We start from the raw sequence: 17,898 nt of genomic DNA on the forward strand, positions 1-17,898 counted from the left end.
GAAACTGCAGTTTCAGGAATTGCCACAATAAAGTCTTTGGCGCCAGTGTAGCGAAACAGGTGTTTTTTGTTTACAAACAACGTGGTCGCGGAAAACCGGCAATTGGCGATGGCAATTGTATTCCGCTGTGAAAATTCACTCTTCCTCAGCCATAAGGAGCTCATTGACTCCCATTATCGAGGAACTTATGAGGTAAAAAAAGAGCTATTCGAGATTAATCGCCCGTTCGTGGAAAGCAATGATAGTGCCACCAGTAGTAGCAATCCAAAGCGGAAACGGAGGAAGTTAAGCAAACAGGAAGTGAGTGATAGTAAGAAAAGTGTTATTTATCAATGCCTGATGTTGTGCTCTTTGAAATGTTCCAGGGCAACAACGAATTTGAACAACGACTGAAGGAATTTGTGGGGAAATGCAGGGAAGCTGGTCATCTGGAGAAATCGGATGATTCAGCGACAAATGCGAGTGCTCTCGAGGAAGCCAGTAAAGTCCACAATCTGGGTATTTCCCACCCGATCTTGCAGGGTGAGAACAAGAATCTACAGTGCATTAGCACGAAAATCGACGAGCAAGAATATCTCATTCCGCCAGAGTGTCGATTCCACCAGAATGATGTGAGACAAATGGAGAGTTTTCTGCCTCTTGGGGAGGAGTTTGACCTCGTTGTGATGGATCCGCCGTGGTGGAATAAGTACATTCGACGCGTGCGGAGGGCCAACAAAAGTATCAGCTACAATATGCTGTTCAACGACGATGTGGCTGATATGCCGCTGGGGCGATTGACCTCCTGTCGCGCAATCGTGGCAATTTGGTGCACAAACAACAAGAGTCACCTGGAGGACGTGGCGACAAAGTTCATTCCCCGCTGGGGCCTCAAACTCATCACCCAGTGGCTGTGGATGAAGGTCACGAAGCAGGGAGAGCCAATCTGCAGCTTCGGCGAGGAGGAGAAGAAGCAGCCTTTCGAGAGAATCATCGTGGCGGCGAAGGACACGCCAGAGAACACTTCACTGATTGAGAAAATTCCCAGGGATCTGATGCTAGTCAGCATTCCCAGTTCCATTCACTCCCACAAACCTCCTCTCTTGGGTGACTGCAAGTGATTTTCATACGTGAAAAGTACTTATTTTGCTGCATATTGCAGATATCTTCAAGTCATTTCTTCCTCCGGAGCCGAAATGCCTGGAAATCTTCGCGAGATACCTAACTCCAGGATTCGCATCTGTGGGCTTGGAAGTGCTGAAACTCCAGCATGTAAGTTTGTTTAATAAACTCGATATTTATTAAAAGATTTCGAGATTCAATGGCCATTCACGATGCCTGTCTTGTAGCCATTGGGATTCATAGTCTGCCACCGCCAGAAATCAGTGCCTGTAAAAGAAGTGGTTTTACCTGGGAATTTTATAAGGGATTTCCTGCAATACTTACACATTTCCTCTAGCGTGAATTCCGCCTTCCATCCCAATTCTGTCTCGGCCAGTGTTCTGACAAAGACGACAGATTCATTAGATAGAGTCGAATCACGAATGAGGATGATTACTTACGGATCAGCGTACATGGTGGAAATATCTCCTTGTCGTCTAGCCTGGATTACGTAGGGAACTTGTACGTTATTGACCTTCTCGAATGTCTTGAGGAGCTCTAGGACAGAAACTCCCTTTCCCGTGCCCAAATTATACATCTGCACAATGGAAAATCCACATCAGTAAGACTTTATCTCGTGAAAATACCTCCAGAAGTTACCTTGACACGAAGATGCTGCTTTTCAAGCTTCTCCAGCGCCTTCACGTGTCCCGTACTCAAGTCCATCACGTGAATGTAGTCACGAATTCTACACAGATAGGCCCAGAAGTTAGCTAGAGACTCTGAGAGAGTGTTCAGGGAAGCTCCTTACCCAGTTCCATCCGGTGTGTCGTAGTCATCGCCGAAGATGGTGAGACAATCCTTCTTCCCGCTGGCCACTTGGCTGATGTAGGGCATGAGATTGGTGAATTGCTTAGTGGGATCCTCGCCGATGAGGCCGGATTTGTGGGCGCCGACGGGATTGAAGTACCTCAAGGCGATAATGTTCCACTCCTCTTCGGCCACTGAGATGTCCCTCAGCATTTCCTCAACGAAGAACTTGGTTCTGCCATAGACATTGGTCACCTTGCCCGTCTCCCTCTCCTCCGTGATGGGCAGCTCAGTGGGCTCACCGTAGACGGTGCAGGAGCTAGAGAAGACCAGGTTGAAGACTTTGTGCTTCTTCATCACCTCCAGCAGGTGGATCATGCCGATGAGGTTGTTTTTGTAGTAGAGCAGGGGTTGCTGCATGGACTCTCCGACGGCCTTCATGGCCGCGAAGTGGATAACCGAGTCGATTTTGTACTGCAAAGATGCGAAATAGAATTTGTCACATGAAGCAACAGGCAGGAAGATCAAGTTCTGCGCCAAGGCTGATTGCTAGAGATCCTGTCCTATAAATCACTCAACAGGCCGATTATGGAAATTGGAGAAGAGCCACTGGCGAGTGGAAGGACGCGAATTGGAGCGTGCAAAGGAAGTCGCGATGGGTTTCACTTGCATTCTTACCGTCTGGAATATTTGATCGAGCGCCTCCAGGTCCAGCAGGTCACACTTGTAGAAGGCCACAGGCTTCCCTGTGATCTGCTCAACTCGCTGGAGTGCCACTGATTCATTCTTGAAGTTGTTCACGGCATTGGCGAAGTTGTCCAGTGCGATCACTTCGTAGCCCGCCTCCTGCAGACTCACCACGCAGTGTGATCCTATGTAACCGGCTCCGCCAGTCACCAACACGGTCTTCCCATTAGACATGCTGCCTCGTGAAGAAGAGTCATTAGTTTTTATACCTTCCCCTTTCATGCTATTGTTTGCACTCGAATTGAATTGCACACAGGGGTTAACGGCATCGTAAGCAGAGTGATCTTCGCTTCAGCGGAGGATGAGAAGCATGAATGAGTGTGACGAGAACCTTGAAGATGATGAAGACATTGACTTGGGCCAGAGAGAGAATGATTCGCCAAGAGTGGCGCTAAAGTCCAAATTAGCTTTCGATTTCGTCTCAGAGCGCGCGTTGTGCAGAGGGATTCCCAGAAGATCACAAAGATCACTGGATGGACGAGATTTGTCGCGGTGTGTGTCGCGAAAATGCCAAAGTCAAGGTGCAATTTTTCTTTAAAAATAGAAGATTGGGAAAGAAAGAGAAGAAGCCAAGCAGCGAGATGATCTTCTCAAAACCGGTCGCGCTGTGAATTTCAACAGAAGCCATACGATCGCTGCACGATCAATTTGCCGTATGATGACATCACTAACATATTTCTGTGATTTACAGTTAAACATACTTTACACCTCGACGTAATTTGCTTGTGGCCTTTCACAACAATTCACACAAACGCTGAGGTGCTCGCTGGGATGGCGTTTCCGCTGGGCCCATAATCTAATTGTAAGATCTCTCACGCGTCCGATAGTGATTTACACCGTTCACAAATACGTGGGGCATTTTATTGGGCACTTCTGTGGCGATTCACTTTGCCCTCACATTTATCTACCTTGAGCGAAGACTATAATCGACGAGACACGTGACTGCATCGTGAATTTTAGCAATTTAAATGGCCTTTTTTTCTATAAATTCCACCTCACAAATTGATAGAGAAAAAAAACGTCCATGATTTGCGGTAAATTGTGAGAAATGTGCAAAAGGTGGAAATTTGTTTAACACACTTTTTGTCGATCATCAATTATATGCCTCAGTGGAAGATCACTGAAGATGCCTCGCTATCCTCGATATAATGCCAAAGATCTCTCAAAAACCTGTTTCCACACACACTTTACCTATTTTAAATCGAGCTGCTCCTTCGTGCACAAGCCAAATCCCTCGTGAATGCACCGCAGTGACACTGATCCCTTAAGCTTTGGACTCTCAACTGATCACACGCGATCGACGCACACGGGACGGTGAGTGGGTAATTAGAATTCCACTGAACCGGTCAAGAACGCCAGCCAAATGACTCAAACGTCGTTGCTCAAATGAACGAGCGCCACGATCTCGCCTCTATTTATGCCTTTCCCGATCGTGCGCTAAGACTGGAGAAACTTGGAGTAATGCGGGAGGCGCTAAGCAGACGTGATCAACCTGAAGATTCCCGGGCGGTTGCCGCTGGAATTCTTGCGGTCGGGGGACATTAAATACTGACTCATAAAGACACTTGTTATCACTTTTTTTTATGTACAGCACGTCTTTTCTTCCTTTATTTCAAAAATACGCTGGCATACAAAAAATATCAGTTAAAAATTTGCAATCGCATCGCCGGATATTGTCTGATGGTTCGTTTTTTCAAGAGAAATAATATCGTCGAAAAGAGAGAGACTTCAAGATAAATCCGTTTACCTCCAATTGTGTATATAATCAATCGATATTAAAGTACAAAAGCCACCCTTCCACACACTGAGACTCTCAATTTTCTGCTCCTTCTGTTGGGTGGTGGAAAAAGTCCCCGTGTCGTTTTGGCATTTTGGTTGCTTCTTGGATGTTACAAAAGTGTTAGGTTCTAAGTTCTCTAGCTAATGTTATGGGATATAAGGCCTCGTTCACTTTATCAATGTGTTACCCTTCAATAAATGTCTCCTATATATACAGTCTAATGATAGTTTCATCGCTCTCAAACACCTATCACACCATTCGCTTGCTCTCCATTCAGTATTCATAGGGTTCTCTCTGTGTACTTACAATCTACGCTGACTCCCCGCCCACCTTGCCACAATCCGGAGTGGAAATGTGGGTGAAATTATTTCGATATGCTGATTAGAAGTAATTCACGCCACTCCGACTACGCTCTGGCGCTGCGACACCTTCTGATCAGCCACTTCTACGCTGCTCGTCGTGGTGGACGGACTGTCCAGAGGCTCATCATCGCCGGAAATCAAGGCCTCCGACTCTGATTCCACCACCTTCTCGCGGCTGTCCTTGCGGATGGAGCGATACTTCACCTTCACGCGCTGCAAGATGCTCTGATCACCAGCTGTCCCGCCCTGGAGTCGCTTCTTGTTCTTCCGCGTGTGGCGCATCAGGAAATTGTCAGTCACCCAGAATATCAGCATCTGCAAAGAGAAACACAGCACCTTTATAATGAGCCACAAAATGCCATAAATGTCGGACATTTACATTGACAAAGAATGGGATTATGAGCATGACGACAGCCAATTCGATCTTTGGATCAGAAAATGGAGAGAGGACAAAGTTCTTCACGTTGTCCCAGAAGTCCATCTGAATGAAGATTGTGGTGATTAGCTTCACGATTGCCATCAACCCAATGTAGATCCACGTCTGGTAGATCCAGGACTTTGGGGCGCCGTACTCCCCGAAGTTGATGGCGTCCCAGTGGCGACTGCGGGCCAGATATTGGCACACCCGAATTCCCACGTAGATGATGAACAGGCCGATGGTGGAGTCCAGGAGGAAGTTGATGATGTACCAGGTGCACGGGTCGCCCTGGAAGAGGGGCGCCAGGTAGACGTTGGTCATGTGTATGACCAGCGCCCCGATGCCCTGCTTCGATGTGTCATACCACCACGTCTCCCAGGAGCGGCGCACGTAAGATGGCTCGCAGAAGCGCTTCACTGCAAATAGAAACACCCAATAAGCACAGAGTAGCAATGGGTCAACGCGAAAACTAACCTATGAGGCAGAGGAAGGCAATCCCCGCCAGGAGACCCTGCAAAAACCACCCGAAGACATCAGTGAGCGAGTCCTTGGTGCAGTGCAGGCTGGACCATTGTGTGTCTTCCGCGAAAACCGATGAGTATTGTGATGAATTCATTTAATTACTACACATTTATCACACTTTCATAGCAGGTTGGTAATCTAATTAGGATGTTTCCCAGCTTTTTATCTGCTCTTCCTTCCCAGAAATGAAAACATGCCCCAGCGACAATCGCGACCTCTGTGTGGTGAGCTGAGAGAGCTCGCCGCATTGACAGCTCACCAAAGCGCTCGCCGCGCCTTCTACATCCGTTTCTCTCTCTTTTCAATCGTCCACATTGTCAGTGGAGGTTTATCGCAGGATTTCCAGCTATTTTCCGCGAATAGCAAGCATCTTGTGCACTCAATTTTGCACTAAACAGGATCCACCATGCCGCCTAAGTTTGATCCCAATGAAGTGAAGTTCGGTGAGTGGCCGAGAAGAGGGGAAAACAGTGTTCTGGTGACGTCCCCAGGAGCTCCACAAGCTATATTTTTCCCATGATTTTTCACGTTTCAGTGTACCTCCGCTGTGTTGGAGGCGAAGTGGGCGCTACCTCATCACTGGCCCCGAAGATCGGTCCTCTGGGTTTGGTGAGTATTTGCTTGGCGAAAGGAAAATACCGACATAACCTCAACCGGGTGGCTGGGCAGAAGAGCGTGTGCTGATCCGGAATGTTTGTCTCATTGTAGTCGCCGAAGAAGGTGGGTGATGACATCGCCAAAGCGACGGCGGACTGGAAGGGACTGAAAATCACGGTGCAGCTGAGGATCCAGAACCGACAGGCCACAATTGCTGTTGTGCCTTCAGCCGCTTCCCTCATTATCCGCGCCCTGAAGGAGCCGCCAAGAGACAGGAAGAAGGTCAAGAACAGTGAGTAGTAGCTTGTGTTTATGGTTTATGAATGGATTTGCTAAGGCATTTATTTGTATCGCAGTCAAGCACAGCGGAAACATCTCCTTCGATGACATCCTCGCCATCGCACGCACGATGCGGGAGCGCTCGATGGCCCGGGAGCTGAATGGCACTTGCAAAGAGATCCTCGGCACGGCTCAGAGTGTGGGATGCACGGTGGACGGACGCCATCCTCACGATATAATCAATGACATCAATAACGGGTCCGTCGAGGTTCCCGCTGAATAAGGAATGTCTGCAAATACAGAAGAAAAACATTCAGAGATACATTTGCCTTTCAGTTTCCTTTATTTACTGATAGACTCGATCGATCCCCAAATGATTTCGCTGTTTTCCCTCAAGGATATTTTAAAAAATGGTTTGTCTTTCTCAACAAGATTCACAGCAAATTATAGTGCGTGTTGTACAAAGTTTGGAGGCTAAATGAGTAGGTTAAAAAAATTGTAGATAATTCTTCTCTAGTTCATAATTTTTCCTACAAAGGATTTGATAAGATATATATTTTCCAAAGAAATGATTTTCCTACAAAACTGCGAAAAAGCCACAAAAGCTTTGGGTGCATTAATTTTTCGCCTTTTCGCCGCAGCGAATTTAATTCGATTCCCCAGTCACACCGTGGCGCTCGCTACGCTAAAGAGCAAGTATTTGTTGTGATTTTCATCGTCGCGGCGTCATCTTGTGAAATTTCTTCACTATTTTCATTGTTTACGTGAATATTAGAGCAACCTTTCGAGTGATTTCGACTTAAAAAGTTAGAACAACCATGGATGATGAGGCGGAGACGTACAAATTGTGGAGAATCCGCAAAACTGTGATGCAGGTGAGCAAACAAAATTCGGCTCATGGTGTTTAACCTCAACAACTGTAAAAATGTGCTAACAATTCTTTTGCTTTCCAATAAAATGCAGTTGAGTCATGATCGGGGGTATCTGGTCACTCAGGACGAATTGGATCTCACACTGGAGCAGTTCAAAGAGATGTTCGGGGACAAGCCCAGGTGAGAATAGTGGATGCTCGTCTTTCCGGATGGTGTTTGATAAACTTCTTGTTGATTTACAGCGAAAAACACCCTTCTCGGCAGGATCTCACTGTCCTGGTGGCGCACAACGATGACCCTACAGACCAGATGTTTGTCTTCTTCCCGGAGGAGCCCAAGATCGGCATAAAAACAATCAAGACTTACTGCACTCGAATGCAGGAGGAGAACATTCACCGAGCTATTGTGGTAGTCCAAGCGGGAATGACACCATCGGCTAAGCAATCGCTCGTGGACATGGCACCAAAGTACATTCTGGAGCAATTCTTGGAGTCTGAGCTGCTGATCAACATCACGGAGCACGAGCTGGTGCCCGAGCATGTGGTGATGACGCCGGAGGAGAAGCAGGAGCTGCTGTCGCGGTACAAGCTGAAGGAGAACATGCTGATGCGCATCCAGGCCGGAGACCCCGTGGCCAGGTACTTTGGCCTCAAGCGCGGGCAGGTGGTGAAGATAATTCGACCGTCTGAGACAGCCGGAAGGTACATTTCCTACAGACTGGTGTGCTGAGTGAGAGGTGAGGACGGGTCATCATTTTTGCGCGATTTATCGGACAAGGGTTGGGTCATTGACACACGAGCGCACGTCAATAGGCCGTGAGGAAATTTGAGGAAAATGCCAATGGCGAGAGAAAAATTGCTGGTGGAACAGGAAAAGAGGGAATGGCAAATTTGGCAATAAATTAAAGTTCGAATTTCCAACAATGCCACATTTGTTTCAAAATAGCCATCCATCAGCTGTTTTTACTTTATGTAAGCTACTCGGTGCGGATATATAAATAGGTGCAGACACATTATATACGCTGCCACAGAGCGTAAATGTGCTGCTATGCAGTATATAAGGTGGCGAGCTATAACCCAGTATACAAGGCGGAACACCAGCCAGCCGATGACGCGCTCTATGTGCTCCTCTGCCGCGTCTATGCTATATGTAGCCATGGTGCTATTTACCATGTACTTACACTTGACTACTCGCATACAATCGCTCCACACACACTCAGGCGCGCCAGTTGGAAAGTGAAGTGTGCCTAGGGGAGGCCCGGGCGAGTGTGAAGTGCCACTCGGCGCTCTCATCGATGTGCCGCCCGTTTCTCCTTCGTGAGCGTGTGTTTGGGGCCCGTGGAGAGTCGTCCCGCCGCCAGGAGGTGGCACACAATCAGTATAAAATATCTCCTAACGATTATTTATCTTCCATTAAAGTCGCCCCTCTTATTTGTCCAAAAGAGTGTACACATTTTGATGGTTTTGTGTGGATGTGTGTGCAGCAGCCAGTCAGGATGGAGCGAGACAGAGTGCGGCAATTGAGGAGCGGAAGACGGAGTAAATATTCAATATTATTCCCTGCTACAGCCATGTTGGCCCTATCGATCCCACTTTCGTTACTTCACAGATTCTATCTTACGATATGTAATAAAAACACAACACCACTGCACACGCATGTGGTTATTTGCTCGGGGCGGACTTGGTCGCGCTGGATGGTCCCCTACAATTCTGCCGAGTGGCGAGACTCAGGCGTAGGCAGGTCCACTAACACAGAGCAGCCCGCAGATTAAGTGGTTTAATATCAGGACGGTTGTTTTTTTTTCTCCTCTTTCCGTCTGTAGGGCTCTCGCGAGTCTCCATGGCTCTAGATCTACCCCTGGTTCACCCTGGCCCCGCTCACTCTGCAAGTCTCTCCGGCTAAGTGTGTCACAGACAATTTTGTCGCCATATAAGTTGCACAATTCGGAAGAGCGGCTACTTTTAGCATGGCATACGGAAAGTATCGAGTTTCTCGACATCTCTCTTCCCAAGCGGAGAGCCAGCATCAATCGCTGGGGGCGCTGGCGAGGAGAACGCGTAGAATTCAGCGGTGCGCCCGAGAGAGAGAACGGTGGGCTTTAATTTATTAAACAAATTGAGAGTATGTGCCCTGATGGTGAGAAGCACTGGAGGAGGAAAAACAGGTATCCAGCGACTTGTGTGTGAATCCTTGATTTGGACCCCGAATAGTAATAAAAAGAGCCATTGAGAGAAGCCTACAAGAAAGGTGAGGTGAGGAGGAGCAAAACCTGAAATGAATAGAGGAAGAGCGCAGTGTTTTGTTAGGTGTTACGACAGCTGAAACCAAATTATTTATTACATTCTATTATTTTTCTTTTCATGAAGAGACCCCAATACTGAGGAAAAAGCTCCCTCGCTCTCACTCGCACTCGATTCCCTTCAATGGGCCTCTTATTGTGCTGTGTGTTCAGGGGGGTGCCATGTGTGTGTGTTTACCTTAAAAACATTCTGCCTTTTACAACACAAAATTCCTATGGGCGCTTGCGCACTCTGTCCTACCACCACACAGCTGGGCGCGCTCTTTCGCCCAATATCGCTGCCTCTCTGTTCCACGCGTGAAGATGTTGCGCAAATGTGTGTGCGATGTTGGCAGAAGAGAAGAAAAGTTTATTAAATAAACATGAACTTAAAGTGCTCTTGTTATTTAATTAAATTCAAAATGGACGCAACACTTTTAGGGAATCCTTGTACAGTAATTGAGTCAGGAGAAGCTTTCTGCTGCACCGTGGCGCTGCTGGAGGGCCAAAGTGGTGTCTCTGTGTGCTTTTTGGGCGAGTTTTTCATGTGAAATGATTAATGTTTCAGCCTGAAATGGTGGAAAAATGACGGGCCCGAGAGTGACGTTGTGTAGGTGCGGCTATATTTACAAATTGTATTACTCTGCGGCACACATACGGCGGTAGATTGACAGTCGCAGAGGCGCGTATGGATACGGAAAGTGAGAAATAATAAATAGTACGGATGCGAGTGTGAGTGACGTAGAGGAAGATAGGAAGTTGGCTTTTTTCGCCGAAAATTAGCCATCGGTCCAAAGGTGCGGAAATGCCGTGGAAAAGCCCGAGAGTCGATGGGTGGAAGTTGCAGGAAAAGTGTCTGCAGATGTGCAGACTGTCCCGTCTAGACGGCCTTACCCTATGGCTGAGTGAGTGTGCGTGAGTTGGCCGCGAGTTCCTCTTCTTCATTCCACATTTCCTCCAGTCGTCGACGAGCCGTCAAGCGGTGAACACGGGCAAAGGTGGAGTGTCGTGTACATAAATTTGTCCAGTAAAGGTGTGAAAAAAGACAAGAAGTGTAATCAAAGTTCATTAAATAGCAATTAGACGCGGCGATGCTGTATAATTTAGCGATATTGGACGAAAGAGTGCTTCTAAATGGCGCACAAGGACACTAAATAGCGCCCAATCGCGAGAGGGGGTTGAAAAAGAAAGGAAGTGAGAAGAAGAGGGGCCAGAAGAACTTGGCTGGGTGTAAGTGATTTATAACTGATTTCTTCTTCCACTTCTCTGACCAGAAATTCCTTCTTCAACCATATTTTCCACCTAAAATTTCTATTCAAATTCTGTGAAAGAAAAATTTATTTATTCAAACCTCTCTTCGGTGGTGTTCCTTTTATCCAACACCGAAGACATGAGAAGATGGCTGAATATCGGATTTTTTATTAGTCGGAGAATTTAATATTCCCACTTTGGGAATCATTCTTGGGGTCTCCTATTCCCGATACTTTCGTTGCGCCGCGAGTAGGGGAAAAAATGGCAGCGATTTGTTCGGTGTGGGCTTCTTTTTCACTCCCTTGGATGATAAGTTGATGGCAATGGTTTTTTTTTGGGCTAGGAAAGGAGTAGCCGAGAGAAGACTACCCATCGGAGATAAATTAGCGAAATTTTATAGGTTTCGAGAAATGAAATATCCGTGGGGCATTTTGTATTCTGCCGTCTCTACTGTGTTCTTCCTCGTGCACCAATAAAACTCTCTGGCTGTCCAATTGGAAAGGGAAATATTTGATTGCAGTGGTATGTTAAGTGTGCAGGCTAAGAGCTCTGGCAGAATGCTCGAGCACACTGATCTCGAGATCTCAAGTATCGTTCTTATTCCATCTTCTGTTCAACACTTGTCATATCTTTCTATGAAGTATAAAAACTCTGTCTAGCCTATTTTTCTGTTAGAACAGCTAGGAGTACAATAAATTCATAATTCGCGGTGACAAATACTCAAAATGATCAGCAGTGTAGATGGTTTTCCGGGAATGCGTGACAAATGTTCAATTTTCTGTGATTACTATTCAAGGAATGACATACTTTATCTGCAAAGTCCAAAGATATTGTCGAGCACAGGCAAAGTCATTGATTACATTACACTTCCTCTTCTTCCCATGCGGCGATTGTGTGCGAGATTTTCGTGCGGTGAAAAAGCCGAGAATGAAATATGTCGGTTAGATTTTAAACCTTCTAATAAATGGCTAAAATGCTGAAAATTCGATGTGGCTCATAAATTTTTGGAATATCCACTTCTGTGTCTCTTCTCGCTCATCTCTGTGAGCTCTGTGAGAGAAGCCGATGGAATTTCAAACGTGTGACGATCGTTAGATCAATTTATGCACAATGTGTGGTGGTCATGTATTCGGCTGTGCATTAATGCAAATGATGTCTCCACCTTAATTGTTTGAAATTAATACACGCGCACTTTGGGGGTGCGGAGGGCGTTGCTTTTTTCCCAACTGCGGTCCTCAATTATGCCATCTGGCCTGTCTGGGTGGAAATTCTTTGTCTGGCCGCGCTGTTGGCCTCTTCTGGCGGAGGAGAATCCACACGGGGCTCTCGCGCCCCATACAAAGAACCCACGAAAAGCCGCGGCGATCGAGAGCTCTGTGTGTCATCAAAACCACACAAGGCATTAATAATAATTCCTGAGTGTGTGAGAAACCATAAGGAGGCTCTCGGGGAGAGAGATAAACTCGTCTCTTTAGCGGTTGAGTTGTAGAATATAAAAAGAGACCTCACATTCGTACAAAAGTGTAAAAGAGAGTCGAATGACCGGATTTCAAAGTGTGCCCGTGGATGGGTTAATTAACGAGAATTCATTAAAATTTTTAATGCACGTAAAGCTGAAAGATGCAACGGGCCATGAGAGGTATTTGGTATGTGCAACACTCTATGTTCACAGCAGCGCCTATCGTGTTGAATAAGAATTTGTCACCCAGACTGATGATTTCCTCCCTGAATCATTCAATATTGGGCGCGCTCCACTGACGTCAGCACGAAGACAAACAGAAGGCGAACGACAAGGAGGAAAAGAAGTAATCGCATGGATTTAATGTGCGCCCAGGCCTTTGCCGGGGTAATTGCATTTCCTATTGACGAATCGCTACTCTGGGGGGTGGAATTGCGGGGCAGATCGGAATGGGTGCCTGGGCAAATGATCATGAGCGGAGAACTTTATGGTCGGTGTTGTGAATCGTTTAAATTTTTGTCCCAATGAGTCACTTCCAGAGAAAGCTGGTGCCTCGATTGAAAGTGGCTGATGGGCAGTGTTCGTGGGGCCTGCGGGGTATGAATTTTCATGCGGTGGCTGCCGCACAGCGGAAATACGACGAATATTTACTTGGAAGAATGTATTATCATGCAAATAGATAAAGGCTGTATGCGCAATTTGAATTATTTTACGACTAAAGCATGGGGGAGAGATACATATTGCGCTCAAAAATTATTCAATATCTCCCAATAGCTCTGTGCCTTTTGACCACGCCGTGCTCATTACAGTGGCGAAGAGGAAACTCTGTACGCAATATAGTCTGTGCGGAGACTCTATTTTGTTGCGTATATGGTAAATCACAATTTATGATTTATTCAGTGAATTCATTTTTGTATTTTATAAAGCGAAACAATTATGAATTGACTATTTTTGCATAATTAATAAACTCATAGTCGTAATTATTCATCAACTTGCATTTTTCTTCATTTAGAGCTTTTTTTTTATTAATCGTGCAGCAATATATTGTAGCAAAATTGATTATAAGCCACAATAGTGCAGAAACGTGTGTTCCTTCAATCTTAAAGAGTTTCTCCATGTCTGCGAATGCCTTTGGGTGTATTTATGTTTGCTGCCAGCAGTGTAAATATCTTGTGGCTCTCCCCATTAATATTAATTGTTTGAATAAACAATTCCTAAATATTTTCATATTTTATTTGTGAGCTGTGTTTCCTTAAAAACATCGTATACAACTTGTGTGCCGCGAAGAGGGCACTCCGTATTGGCTGGCATAAACATAAAACTGTATTATTTAAGATTTTTTTTTTATATATCTAGAGTGTTTTTGCCATGGGACACGCCAATGTGGAAATTGAATATTTATAAAAATAAGCATTTGCGCCATGGAAGACACATATAAAGAGTTGATAGTTTAATTTGAATAAATTCCCAAAGATGATTTCGTACACACAGGCTGTATAAATTTTTATGCGCAGAGATGAAGAAGAAAGAAAGAAAAGACTGTTGGTGTAAAACATTGAAAATTTTACAGTCCACAGTGAAGAGAGTCGTCTTCTTCTGCATTAATTTGATTCAATTTGTTTATATTACTATGGTAATATTGATATGTTAATTTGAATATAAATTTTTACATACGTACAACCGAAAGAAGACATGTGGAGGAATACTTAAGAAGAAAAATTATTTGCCACAGAATGGATATCTCGTGAATATACAATTTTTATATGGCTGCCATACCCTTAGTGAATTTGCAGTGTAACTTGTGGCTTTCCTCCTCCAATTATGACTGTGCGGAGTCCATTTTGGAATAATGCATGATTAATTTAGATTGTTACTTGGCAGCTCCCTCATTTAAAATCACAAAATAAGTATAGCCGCGCGGTGGATAGATTGTAATGATATTAAACAAATGGCTCGGGTGTATGGATACGTATTTGGAGGCAGAAAACCACTTTGTCATTAAAGGTATTTTAGCTTAATGGTGGCTCTCTGGTGTGTTAAATATGCAAAACTGCAAGAGTGTAATTTTTATACACATGGCACAACATTACAACATGTTTTCAATTGATGTGGGGAGTTAATAAAATGCCTACACATGTATATTTGCACATGTTGACGCTCTCTATACTAACGTAATGAAAATATTGATCTCAATGTTGGTCGCTGTGGTATTAATCATTAAAAATTAAAATTTTCAATTACGGACAAAATGTGAATAATTTAAAAAGTAAATGAAGCACATTTTAATCTTTTTTTGCATTGCAATCATTGTATACACACACAGAAGGTGAAATACAGAAAAAAAATGTATTTTCAAATGTGAGCACTTTGAGGTGCATACAGCAGTATGTGGTCGCATTGAGGTGAAAAGGTCGTCGTCACGGCCAAAACCCCAGCGAATGGGGCTCAGCCAGGCGCACACAAGAAGGTAGGATTGCTATCAGGCAGCAGCAATCAGAATTTAGCTTGAAAGGAGTTATAAAAAGACGAGAGATTTTTAATAGTTCCGCGCATTGTTTCCGGACACACCAGTTTATCCAGTCTTGCAAGCAGTTAAAACTTACATTATACGCGAAATATGGTGTGATGGAGAAAAAATACTCTGGGTATTGTACAATTCCTCCGCCAGGGCAATATTGTTGCCACTTAGCCTCTCATGCTCTCTGGCTGTCTGATAAATTCCTATGCGAGGGGGAAGAAGTCGGGATGCATTTGTCCATGATATGCGAATATTTCCCTTGCCACGCTCTTTTCCACGACTCCTTTGCCATTTTCAGTAAATGAATGCTACAAGTGTACTGTTAATTACATGTTTTTCTTTTTCTCTATTTCTCTTCCATGTGCAATGCCAAATCATTCAGGCAATATCATCGATGAATGAGGTGTATAGGTGGTGAGAAAGAAAGGTGAAGTGAATTTTTATGGTGTGCTAATGGTTTATTTTTTTCCTTTATCTCCATCTCTCGAAAAAGAAGACAGTGTAGCATTTCTGAGGAACCCATAGTCATAAATATGAAATGTGTGTTTGCGAGTGAGGAGGAAAATGCACTTGATTAATGCAAAAATAGCATAGATAGTGGAATAATAATAGTGCAGTGGTTTGCAGTAAATGTTAATAATTTAGGAAAGAAGTAAAGGGAAACAAGCGAGAGAATAATTCATGTACAATGATTCGATACCATGGTGCTCAACCACCACCATCTGTGTCATCCTCAATCAATACGGCGTGCTGTCATCTGAATTGCTCTCGACCCAATAACTTTCTGCCAGCGTCAGCGACCACACGAAATGGACTGCCACGCTGTCCGGACACACTGCTGGACATCACGGCGAGGCGGGTGGCCGAGGCGGAGCCCTTTCAGCGTATCGAGGAGCGCTACGACAGGATTCCCGAGCCTGTGCAGCGTCGCATCATTTTCTGGTCTTTTCCACGGAATGAGCGCGACATTTGCATGTACAGCTCACTGTCAAGGTAAGAAATCACTGCATGTGATTGAGCTATATCTCAGAGTGGTAATCTCTGCACAATGCACTTGGGCATTTCCAGTGCTAAGTTATTGATCGTGCAGGTGTAAATTAGAGACCACCCGTTGACAAATCGACATGCCTGTAGACAAAGTTGGATAAATTGACTAATTTGTTGTCTGCAACACGATGACGACCAATCTATATGGCTACCGGTTGCTGTGTATGCTATCCAGTAGCGAAATGAGGAAACTATAAACCCTTATATCACGTCTCCAGCAACATGGAATTAAGGGGGGTGTGGCAAAGGGGGAAGAGACAATTCACGTGCAAAAAGGGAATGAAATGAAATTTTGTTTGAAATTCGAACCAGTTCTTGCGAGTGGCAGGGCATCCGAACAGAAATTTAATGAGCACTGGGGAAGGGAAAGTTTACGCTCCTCTACAACGCCCTACAGCACAATATTTGTCATTCGCATTGGATTCCAGTTCAACTTCTAATATCCTGTTCGTATTTCAGGGTGTCACTCTTGAATTCTGGCGATTCGCAGAGTCTCAGCTTCTGCAAGGGATTAAAGCTGCTGGAGAGTGGCTGTGTGGAGAATGTTCTACAAGTTGGTGAGTTTTCCAATATATTTTTCTTATATGGAAGAAACGCCATTTTCTTGAAAATAAGAATCGTGTATATCTCAGTTTCCAGGCATTTAGCAAAAGGTTCTTCAGTAGAATTCTTCTCCTTTCACTTTATGCTGTAAATGTCTCTTGAAAATGTGTTATGCATTAAGGTATAGCGCGCGCGTGATCATGAAATGTCGCCAAAGAGTCCAGATTTTATGCGAGTGACTCATGTATATTGAAGTCTCGATTTATCTGTAATCTGGAGGAATTCAGAATGATTCAAAGGTGATACAGAGGAACTTTCGTAATCAGTAATTCTGTGATTTTCAGTCTGGTTTCTTTTCATTTCAAGAGATAGCGCAAGTCTCGTTTTCCAAGAAGTGTGTATAAAATTTTGACTATTTCACTACACAATCCTCCATACAAAACTTCATAGGCATTGTATTCGTTCTGCTAAAGGCAAAATTACACAATTGAAAGGAAACATGCTGCGGCTTTTGGTACCTTCAAAAATGAAAGACTTCCCTCTGTGGCTGAGATGAATCCTTTTTGATTGGGGCATTCGTGTGAGCTCGGAAATGCCGGGAGAACAGTGTGTAATGAAGAGAATTGCGTGGGTATTTGTGTGCTGGGAGAGCTGAAAAACACATTTTTCTACCTGTCAAAATTACCAGCTATAGCATTCAATCCGTCCCAGCATCCAGCACTTGCCCGTCATGCTGACGATGATGCCATGAGCGGTAGTCAGAGGAGCGAATATGTTTGTTGAATAGGCCAGAGGGTGATCCGAATTCGAACAAAGGCGCGCAGCATATATACGCAAGTGTTGGACGCAAAAAATCCTCTTGCTGACAATTTATTTTAGACGAGAGCGATGAGTAGTCGTGTCTCTATATTGCAATTTGGAGCTGGCTGTCTGGTGTTTGTGCATTTGAGAGCATATCTGGCAAAAAGCCTTTTTTGCGGATGATCGCAATTTCAACTGAGAGACGAACTACAAAATAGCATATCGATCTGCTTAGGGGAAGTCTTTGCTTGAAACTTTCCAAGTTTCCTTGTATGTGTAGTTATTGGGCAATGTGACTACAAAATAATTAAATCAGTCCTTTTAATATTATGCAAACTTGCTAATCACATTATATCTTCACAAAGGCATTAGAGAGTGCCGCAAATGGAGTTTGTGAAGTAAAAGGGTTGCATTAACTCGATGGCGAATCCCCCTTTTGCTCAACTTCCATGCGACTAACAACTTTGTTGGAGATGTCGTTACTTTGCATAAACAAGAATCAGGTTTAGATATCAGTTAAAGATGCTGTATTGT

The 17,898-nt window shown here is 44.6% G+C and overlaps 6 protein-coding genes across 6 annotated transcripts in view; 4 read left to right on the plus strand and 2 right to left on the minus strand.

Annotated features, from left to right (window-relative positions):
- Positions 1 to 61: 61 nt before the first annotated feature.
- Positions 62 to 1,284, plus strand: LOC132265391 (N(6)-adenine-specific methyltransferase METTL4). Its single transcript, XM_059766025.1, has 3 exons — positions 62 to 300; positions 366 to 1,086; positions 1,142 to 1,284. The coding sequence occupies exons 1-3, from the start codon at positions 109 to 111 to the stop codon at positions 1,282 to 1,284; spliced, it is 1,056 nt and encodes a 351-aa protein (XP_059622008.1). The 5' UTR covers positions 62 to 108.
- LOC132265390 (UDP-glucose 4-epimerase-like) lies at positions 1,253 to 4,045 on the minus strand. The gene is made up of 7 exons (XM_059766024.1): positions 3,829 to 4,045; positions 2,569 to 2,812; positions 1,892 to 2,364; positions 1,741 to 1,828; positions 1,542 to 1,678; positions 1,426 to 1,481; positions 1,253 to 1,368 (listed from the first exon to the last, which is right to left on the minus strand). Exons 2-7 carry the CDS (start codon positions 2,809 to 2,811, stop codon positions 1,298 to 1,300), a joined length of 1,068 nt encoding a protein of 355 aa, XP_059622007.1. The 5' UTR covers position 2,812; positions 3,829 to 4,045; the 3' UTR covers positions 1,253 to 1,297.
- A 153-nt stretch (positions 4,046 to 4,198) lies between these two features.
- Positions 4,199 to 5,886, minus strand: LOC132265393 (store-operated calcium entry regulator STIMATE-like). Its single transcript, XM_059766029.1, has 3 exons — positions 5,672 to 5,886; positions 5,159 to 5,613; positions 4,199 to 5,094 (listed from the first exon to the last, which is right to left on the minus strand). Exons 1-3 carry the CDS (start codon positions 5,811 to 5,813, stop codon positions 4,810 to 4,812), a joined length of 882 nt encoding a protein of 293 aa, XP_059622012.1. The 5' UTR covers positions 5,814 to 5,886; the 3' UTR covers positions 4,199 to 4,809.
- Positions 5,887 to 6,003: 117 nt separating this feature from the next.
- LOC132265399 (large ribosomal subunit protein uL11) lies at positions 6,004 to 6,917 on the plus strand. Its single transcript, XM_059766037.1, has 4 exons — positions 6,004 to 6,162; positions 6,255 to 6,328; positions 6,428 to 6,608; positions 6,673 to 6,917. The coding sequence occupies exons 1-4, from the start codon at positions 6,126 to 6,128 to the stop codon at positions 6,876 to 6,878; spliced, it is 498 nt and encodes a 165-aa protein (XP_059622020.1). The 5' UTR covers positions 6,004 to 6,125; the 3' UTR covers positions 6,879 to 6,917.
- Positions 6,918 to 7,262: 345 nt separating this feature from the next.
- On the plus strand, positions 7,263 to 8,393 carry LOC132265397 (DNA-directed RNA polymerases I, II, and III subunit RPABC1). The gene is made up of 3 exons (XM_059766034.1): positions 7,263 to 7,470; positions 7,559 to 7,647; positions 7,710 to 8,393. The coding sequence occupies exons 1-3, from the start codon at positions 7,414 to 7,416 to the stop codon at positions 8,194 to 8,196; spliced, it is 633 nt and encodes a 210-aa protein (XP_059622017.1). The 5' UTR covers positions 7,263 to 7,413; the 3' UTR covers positions 8,197 to 8,393.
- A 2,258-nt stretch (positions 8,394 to 10,651) lies between these two features.
- LOC132264845 (uncharacterized) overlaps positions 10,652 to 17,898 on the plus strand; it is a 29,119-nt gene continuing 21,872 nt past the window's right edge. The window contains exons 1-3 of the mRNA XM_059765174.1: positions 10,652 to 10,975; positions 15,356 to 15,966; positions 16,480 to 16,577. Of these exons, the coding sequence (XP_059621157.1) occupies positions 15,662 to 15,966; positions 16,480 to 16,577 (403 nt within the window). The 5' untranslated portion in view covers positions 10,652 to 10,975; positions 15,356 to 15,661. The remainder of the gene's footprint in view (positions 10,976 to 15,355; positions 15,967 to 16,479; positions 16,578 to 17,898) is intronic.

This window comes from Phlebotomus argentipes, unplaced genomic scaffold, assembly GCF_947086385.1.
Source record: "Phlebotomus argentipes unplaced genomic scaffold, Phlebotomus argentipes genome assembly contig_2, whole genome shotgun sequence".
NCBI lineage: Eukaryota > Metazoa > Arthropoda > Insecta > Diptera > Psychodidae > Phlebotomus > Phlebotomus argentipes.

Coding starts and splice junctions, on each gene's coding strand:
- LOC132265397 (XM_059766034.1), top strand. CDS start 7,414: ATGGATGATGAGGCGGAGACGTACAAATTGTGGAGAATCCGCAAAACT. Junction 7,471..7,558: donor TCCGCAAAACTGTGATGCAG/GTGAGCAAACAA, acceptor AATAAAATGCAG/TTGAGTCATGATCGGGGGTA. Junction 7,648..7,709: donor ATGTTCGGGGACAAGCCCAG/GTGAGAATAGTG, acceptor GTTGATTTACAG/CGAAAAACACCCTTCTCGGC.
- LOC132265399 (XM_059766037.1), top strand. CDS start 6,126: ATGCCGCCTAAGTTTGATCCCAATGAAGTGAAGTTCG. Junction 6,163..6,254: donor TCCCAATGAAGTGAAGTTCG/GTGAGTGGCCGA, acceptor TTCACGTTTCAG/TGTACCTCCGCTGTGTTGGA. Junction 6,329..6,427: donor AGATCGGTCCTCTGGGTTTG/GTGAGTATTTGC, acceptor GTCTCATTGTAG/TCGCCGAAGAAGGTGGGTGA.
- LOC132265390 (XM_059766024.1), bottom strand. CDS start 2,811: ATGTCTAATGGGAAGACCGTGTTGGTGACTGGCGGAGCCGGTTACATA. Junction 2,365..2,568: donor TCGATCAAATATTCCAGACG/GTAAGAATGCAA, acceptor GCATCTTTGCAG/TACAAAATCGACTCGGTTAT. Junction 1,369..1,425: donor ATTCACGCTAGAGGAAATGT/GTAAGTATTGCA, acceptor CTTCTTTTACAG/GCACTGATTTCTGGCGGTGG.
- LOC132265393 (XM_059766029.1), bottom strand. CDS start 5,813: ATGAATTCATCACAATACTCATCGGTTTTCGCGGAAGACACACAATGG. Junction 5,614..5,671: donor TGCCTTCCTCTGCCTCATAG/GTTAGTTTTCGC, acceptor TTCTATTTGCAG/TGAAGCGCTTCTGCGAGCCA. Junction 5,095..5,158: donor TAATCCCATTCTTTGTCAAT/GTAAATGTCCGA, acceptor TTCTCTTTGCAG/ATGCTGATATTCTGGGTGAC.
- LOC132265391 (XM_059766025.1), top strand. CDS start 109: ATGGCAATTGTATTCCGCTGTGAAAATTCACTCTTCCTCAGCCATAAG. Junction 301..365: donor GGAAGTTAAGCAAACAGGAA/GTGAGTGATAGT, acceptor GAAATGTTCCAG/GGCAACAACGAATTTGAACA. Junction 1,087..1,141: donor CCACAAACCTCCTCTCTTGG/GTGACTGCAAGT, acceptor TGCATATTGCAG/ATATCTTCAAGTCATTTCTT.